Genomic DNA, 7500 nt, shown 5'->3' with positions numbered 1-7500 from the left:
TGTCTGTCTTATGATGGACGGTTCAAATAACGTCTTACTTACGCGAGTAACATAAACGTGTGTCTAAGACTTCTTATGTACCTTCATATGCTGGATGTTTGTGTGTTTCTCCCTCGTAGATTGGAACGTGGGACCCTCTCAATGGTTTGAATATGACTGAGAGCCACAAGGGCAAAGGCACCAATAACGTCACCGACTCCCTGGCCAACAGGTCGTTGCGTGTCATCACCATCCTGGTAAGGCCCATCGGCAGATTAGAGCTGTCTTCCTCACACAGATAACTCAGATGTCTCACTCTCTGCACCAGTCAAACTTGTCTCACTCTCCCCTACCATCATGGGGACAGATGATTAGATATCAAAGTCTGAAGATAAGTCACTGAAAAATTTAAATTATGGACTAGAAGCTCATTGAAAAACAAATGCTAACAAGGATACAACTACAGGCTTTTTACTCCCGAGAGCCACATTTAACTTCCATGCACCCCTGTACACTTAGACATATAGTTTCAATCCTTCTTTGGGCACAGATTGCAGGAGGTGATAGGTTTGATGTAGAAGTTTCCAATGCTTTAATCTTTCCTGCATATATTTAGTCCATATCTCAACGTATGTTGTTAACATATGTTAACATATGCACTATGTGTACAGACATCCATATACAACATATACATTTATTAATATATATTACTATGCAGCTCTACCCTCATCTAAACAACCCACCTGTCTTACTCAGACCAAACCTGTCTCACTTTCCATATGTGAAGAGCCTTTCGCAGAAAAACTGGGAACCTTTATTAGCATGCATCTCATCTCCTAGGCAGGACCCTTGGCTTCAAGAAATATTCCTCTCTGTCACTTTCGTTTTTGCTGTCTATTAACTGTAGCCCTCTCATAATGAACTGGACACTATGAGAATTAGACTTATCATTCAACATTAGGTGCTACCATGAATTTAATGTGACATGCATATCAAGAGATGGCCTTAGGGACGATGCACAATTTGTCCATGTAGCTGATTTGATTAACTTCAGTCAGTGCCTGCTGGTCATTCTGGATCGACCACTTGTTGCAGCAGCCCCACTAAAACTTATTTTTAGTTTTGCTCCTTGGTGTACTGACATGGCATGGGGAAAGATGACACAAACGTCTACATTTAAAGGTCATTCTTTCATTTCTTTCTTTTTTTCTTCCTTTTGTTCATTCATTTGTTCTTTAATTTTCTCGTTCTTTCTTTCTGTTCCTCTGCTCCTTCTCTCTCTCTCTCTTTCCCAGGAGGAGCCGTATGTCATGTTTAAGAAGTCAGACAAGCCTCTGTATGGCAATGAGCGTTTCGAGGGCTACTGCATTGACCTTCTGAGGGAGCTGTCCACCATCTTGGGCTTCCGCTATGAGATCCGATTGGTGGAGGACGGGATGTATGGATCTCTGGAGGAGAGCAGCGGCCAATGGAATGGCATGGTCCGGGAGCTCATAGATCATGTGAGTGTGTGTGTGTGTGTGTGTGTGGGGGTGCGTGTAGATGTGAGTGTGTGTGAGTCAGTGGGAGTGTGTGTGTGTGTGTGTGTGTGTGTGTGTGTGTGTGTGTGTGTGTGTGTGTGTGTGTGTGTGTGTGTGTGTGTGTGTAGTTGATAAAACTGATTGCCCTAAGAGCTCATGGATCATGTCCTCATTTCCATGTGTGTGTCTGTGTGTCTGTGTGTGTAGATATAAGTGCATGTGTGTGAGTGAGTGGGAGTGAATGTGTGTGTCTTTGTTTGTGCTTGTGCTTGTTTTAGAAAAGTGAAATGAAATGGTTTGAAAACTCATGCGGATGATTACATACATTTATATACATCTGTATGTTCTTTTATTGTGTGTGTATGTGTGTGTGTGTATGTGTGTGTGTGCACGCTCACTTACTGTAGCCAGTGGAATTGAATTCCTCTGGAATGGTCATTGAACTTATGGATCTCATGCTAGATGCAGTCAATCATACAGTTCATTACTCCTTTATGTCCTTGAGGACTTAATGGACATTGGTCAATTATGGATATGGGAATGGTTTGAGACAGGGTTTTCTTAAAGGCATGACCTTGTGCTTTTAAACCTCAGCTCACTACACTCTAAAAGCAACATTATGTAGCAATTTTACATTAACAGCTTCAAAATCATTTTGCTGGTACACTGACTTAATACGGAGAATGGCGCCTGTGCCACTGCCAAAGCAAGCCTGGTACGCCTGGTATTGCAGTGTAAAAGAGAGAGTAACTGAGCAAGAGACCGAACAAGAGTCAGTCTCGGACTGGCATTTATTCATTGGTGAGAGTTAAAAGAGACAAATTGATGCAAGTCAAATGCCAGCTGGCCTTCTTTCTGTTGGACTAATCAGTAATAACTTATTAGTTGTCTTGCTATGTCTTGTGTTGCGCTTGCTTGATGTTTGGCTGTGTCGACTCGCTAGTTTTTCATCAGAAACATACCTGCCAATGTTATTTATGAAAGAATACGACATTGGCTGTAACGTATTTGGTGTCATCCCTGTCTTCACAGAGATTTGTAGTTTTTCCAAATGTCATCGACCTCAGTCCTGTCTCAGGCTAGCACCCAAATAACTTCATCTCACGCCAAAAAGTGTGATCAGTCTTCGTCAATCTCATGCCAAATAAGCCTGGGAAGTTTACAACCTTGAATATCGGCTAGCTAGTTATAAATTACACTGTCCAATGTATATTATGCACAATATGTGCCTTTATCATGTCGCCAACAACTTTTTATAGAGTACACATACTCCATATTGAAACGCTTGGAAAACAATGTGTATAGGCTGAAACCGCAAGCAAAACTAGCAAAACTAAAATTTGTCATTCTTTTGGTTATGTTAGCGTTCATCTCCGATGTCCAAGGAATACAACTATGCAGAGTCATATTTGTGTAAAATCTTGTAATATTACTCTACCTTGTCAGTCGACATGCTTCTTTGGCTTCTGGCGTTGTCTTTGTCAGTTCCATATTCTTCAGCTTGTCAACAAATACACGTGTCCATTAGGGGGTCTCAAAGCAATATTTTTATTTACGAAAGTGGTGTAAAAGTGAACTACACTCCACAACTTTAAGGGGCGCTCAGTAGCAAAAAAATATAAATGTAGGCTTAATGGGGCTTTAATACACTGCTGTATATTTTGAAGCCCAACATATGATGTATCTTTTATGTGACTCCTGTGTTTACAGTCAAGTATCATTAGCTGGTAATCAGAGGGGGTAATTATTGCAGTTATAACAATCTGAAATGTTTTTCATGCAGCATCAAGGCCTAATGACTTAAAACTGGAGTAGTTTTCAACTCACTACTGGGGGTTTAGTGGAAAAGAAGGAGAAAAAAAGAAGAAAAAAAACGTCTTTCTTGTTTCTCTCAATGCATTTCATACAGCATGAAGCTAATGATAAAGATCGGAACAGTTCTCAAATAATTATTAGAGAAAGGAAGCAAAAAAAAACATCTTCCTTCCCCCTTACACACACACAGTGCATTTTCTCTAGCTGGCCTTGAGCATCTGTGTCACACTCAGACCTTGAATGCTTGGCTAATTGGAGATGAGACGTCACTGCTCCAAGCCTCTTTCATGTGTGATCTGCTGTATGGTAGGCCCATACCAGTGATGACACTGACCCTGATCATGAATGGCCTGTACATTGAGGGAGGAGGGGTGTATGTGTGTATGTGTGTCTTGTGTGTGTGTGTGTGTGTGTGTGTGTGTGTGTGTGTGTGTGTGTGTATGTGTGCGTGTGTGTGTATTTGTGAAGGAATGATGGGGATCATTTAATGAGTGTGGTGGCAGAGGCACACACATATACACACACCCACATGCACACACACATTTACATACACACACTCACTCACACAAAGTAGGGCCCCAAGCAGTCGTTCATCATTAGTGGTCCTCTGGTGATTACTTGTGCAGGGGTCGTGATGTGAATTATGATCAGGCAGCAGGCGGATGCCCGTGGAGCGGGCAGATAAACGCTGACCCAGAAAGGACCCACAGAGAATAGACAGCTGATGAGCACTGCAGATGTGCAGCTGCCTAGTCACATGGTCCTAATGTCACCATGGGGGGCGCGCGGGGGGGGGGGTTCTCTGGTCAGCGTGAAGCAGAAAAGGTTCCATTTGCCTCCAGAGTGAGAACATGCTCGGAAGGATACAAGAGGAGTTCCTTTCTGAGAATATCTTTATGTTTTTTGTCCCTCCCTGGAGATGGTCTGTAAAGAGACATATTTGCTATTTGTTGTTGAGGTAATTGTTATTATTTAAAACCACAAGGGCTGCATGAGAAACAACAGGTTCTGCTTGCCTCTGCAGTAACAACATACCTGCAAGGAATATACTTTTCTATATGTGTTTGTTTTAGATATGAATGGGTGCTGTCAGGGGCTGCTGTGAAGGTCATGAATGACTTGAGCTGTCATGGCACCCTGTGCAATACAGACCAGGTTAGACACAGTCCAATTGCCTCCAAAATGATAATATGTTTGTATTGGGCCCAGATTATATACAATAAAAGGACAAGAGCTCTCTAGTGTCTACATCCCGATTACATCACTCTGTGGAGACATACACAATAGCTGTTATATGGTATATCTATATGGTATATCATATGGATATGCGTGTTTTTGCTCACACTTTATTTGGATCAACAGAATGCTCAGATTATAAACAAACTATCTTCTGACTACAATTGATGGTTAAGGTTTGGGCTTGGGTTTGGTTACGGTGAAGTTCAGTGAACAATTAGAATGTAATGAACTTGAATTTCAACAAACCATCTGTAAGTCTCTGTAGGCGGACTATCCAAATAAAGTGGTACCATGTTTTTTGCTCGCCACATACAAAGTGTAACTGTTGCCACTATATAATGTATAATAATAGATAAGACCTTTATTTTGACGCCTCCGCTGAGCTGCTGGTTAGAGCGTGAGACCAGAGAAGAACACTGATGTCATTGCACACAAACGTTAATTAGTTCGTTAAGTTAAGAGAAATATTAATGCCGTTAAAAGGTGAAAAGAAATAATTTGAAGTGATATAAAAGAAGATCAGAAGACTTTCCTTCAGAGCATGCAGCCAACGAGTTTTCACTGTGACTCCCTCCCAAGCACAGTCAGACAGCAATGGTTTCCTTTTACGGTTTTGATGTGGAGACTTCATTAAAACCCGTAAAAGGAAACCATTGCTGTCTGACTGTGCTTGGGAGGGAGTCACACAAAGGCTGTGATAGAATTCAAAGCCTCAAACGGTTCTGCTTGTCTCTACAATGAGAACAAGAATAGGGACATGGAAAAGGTTCCAGTGACAATAAATCAAAGTGCTGTAGTGTTTCCAAATGGAGAACCTATTTTCATCTTTTCTCTATTGTATGTGTGACTCCACAGGGTCATATTTCCTGCTGGGCTATGAATGAGTGTTCTACTTTCTCCTCTCTGTCAGTGGGCTGTTGGTAATGAAATGATTCACAGTGGGCCACTCGATTGACTTGCAGGACTTTGTTTTTTTAAGAGGCCGTAAATGAGTATTGATTCCGCGATTGATTGTTGAACAGTCTGTTTTAGTTGTGATACTGAGTGACAGAGTATGGTGTCAGCTGTTTGGTGTGTCAACTCATAATGTTACTGCCGACAGGGCTGGTATGGTCGTATAATATGTCTTCCACTATTACATCGGAATTCACCTCTTATCCAGTATACTTATCCAAGTCATAATGCGAGGTTGTCATTGGGATTGTAGCAGGAACCTTTGGCCTTTCACTAAAATACAGTTTTAGAGTTTTAAGTATCCACTATTTAATATAAAGAAGTCAGTAGTGGGCAAAGTTAAACTGGAGGAGACCACTGGAAGTGAAACTAAGATGGTGTGTGCTAGTTTTATAATGTTAACGTCTACATTTAATTTGAACAACATTTCACATTAGCTGATGTCCATTATCATCCTTATGCTGATTGGCCCTGTTTTGACTCACCTGTCAACATTCCCACCTCTGATTGGTTACTTTTCCCCTTTGTTTCCTGTTTCTCCTGTGTGGACAGAAAGTAGACCTGGCAGTGGCCCCTCTGACCATCAGCTACGTGCGGGAGAAGGTCATCGACTTCTCCAAGCCCTACATGACACTGGGGATAAGTATTCTCTACCGCAAGCCCAACGGCACCAACCCCGGGGTCTTCTCCTTCCTCAACCCCCTCTCACCCGACATCTGGCTGTATATTCTGCTGGCTTGCTTGGGTGTCAGTTGCGTGCTGTTTGTCATTGCCAGGTAACCGTGTGTATAGTGCTTGTTTTGTCGTCATGTAGAAAAAACTATGAAACATGAAAGTGACATGAAACAGGTTCATGCTTAATGCTGGCAAACCAGTTAGTAGTAGCCTCTACAGCAGAAAAATATCCTCGGGTTGCCCTAGTTAGAAACCATTCCTTAGTTCTCTGCTATTTCTCTGCTCAGCATTTTTCTAATAACCTAGGAAATTACAACACAATGCCTTCCAAAGATTAATTATATATTCAAAGGGGCCACTGTTCGTCCAAAGGGGTCCAGTTCCAATCTTGTCAAATGCAGGGAATGTAAGATTTATTTTTGGTCAGCACTCTATGAATGCCATGGCAATCACAATAGAACGTCATGGTAACCACCACATGCATTCTTATGTGAGCTAGCGTCTCGTGCGAGGGCCAGTATTTACTCACCATCACCGACAGGTAGCACCTCATTTGGACGGGATCCAATGTGTGTGTTTGCCAGGCTGCAATGGGCCCATGCCTGGCGTCTCTGTCAGCCAAACTGAAATGCCATGACCACATGCTCACCTATTTCCCTCCGCTCGCTCCCACTGCCCTGCTGCCTGGCATCGCACAGAGAGGGACACCATGGCCCTATTCTGTCCTACTCTAGCTTTCACTCATTCTCTCTGTCTCTTTCTTTCTCTCTATCTCTTTCTCTCACCCCTTTCTCACTCTCTCTCTTTATTTCTCTCTATCTCTTTCTCCTTCTCTTTCTCTCTCTCTCGCTTTCGCTGTATGCTTACCCCCTCTTTGCAGACACCCTGAGTTGAGAATGAAAAGGGACACTAAAGGAATGTCCTATTAATAATTCAGTATTAGATTCATACATAAATCTATTTTCCATTCATTCATTTTCGCCATCTGTCCCCATATTCACTCCAGGAGTAGAAGCTGACAAGGAAGACTAAGGAAATGTCATATTAATAATTCACATACTATAATACACAACGCAATCATTCATTCATTCATTCATTCATTCATTCGTTCGTTCGTTTGTTCATTAATTCATTCATTCAGCCATTTGTTCTTTCGTTCGTTCATTCATTCATTCATCATCCATCCATCCATCCATGCATTCATTCATTCTCTCCCCTACCCCTGTTAGATGACAAAGAAGAGAAAGAGAATGCCCTGTTATTAATCATTCATTCATTAAGTTCATGCATATCTTTTAGTTCATACATTCTCTGTCTC

At 41.9% G+C, this 7500-nt stretch overlaps 1 protein-coding gene across 1 annotated transcript in view; it reads left to right on the top strand.

The window, feature by feature from the left end:
- The window catches only part of LOC105901480 (glutamate receptor ionotropic, kainate 2-like), a 56897-nt gene that overhangs the window by 36570 nt on the left and 12827 nt on the right, over positions 1–7500 (top strand). The window contains 3 exon segments of the mRNA XM_012828951.3: positions 120–236; positions 1275–1481; positions 6060–6283. Coding sequence (XP_012684405.2) covers positions 120–236; positions 1275–1481; positions 6060–6283 — 548 coding nt within the window.

This window comes from Clupea harengus, chromosome 15 (genome assembly GCF_900700415.2).
Source record: "Clupea harengus chromosome 15, Ch_v2.0.2, whole genome shotgun sequence".
Lineage (NCBI taxonomy): Eukaryota > Metazoa > Chordata > Actinopteri > Clupeiformes > Clupeidae > Clupea > Clupea harengus.
Note: the sequence above shows the minus strand (reverse complement) of the source record. Positions and strands in the feature narration are given on the sequence as shown.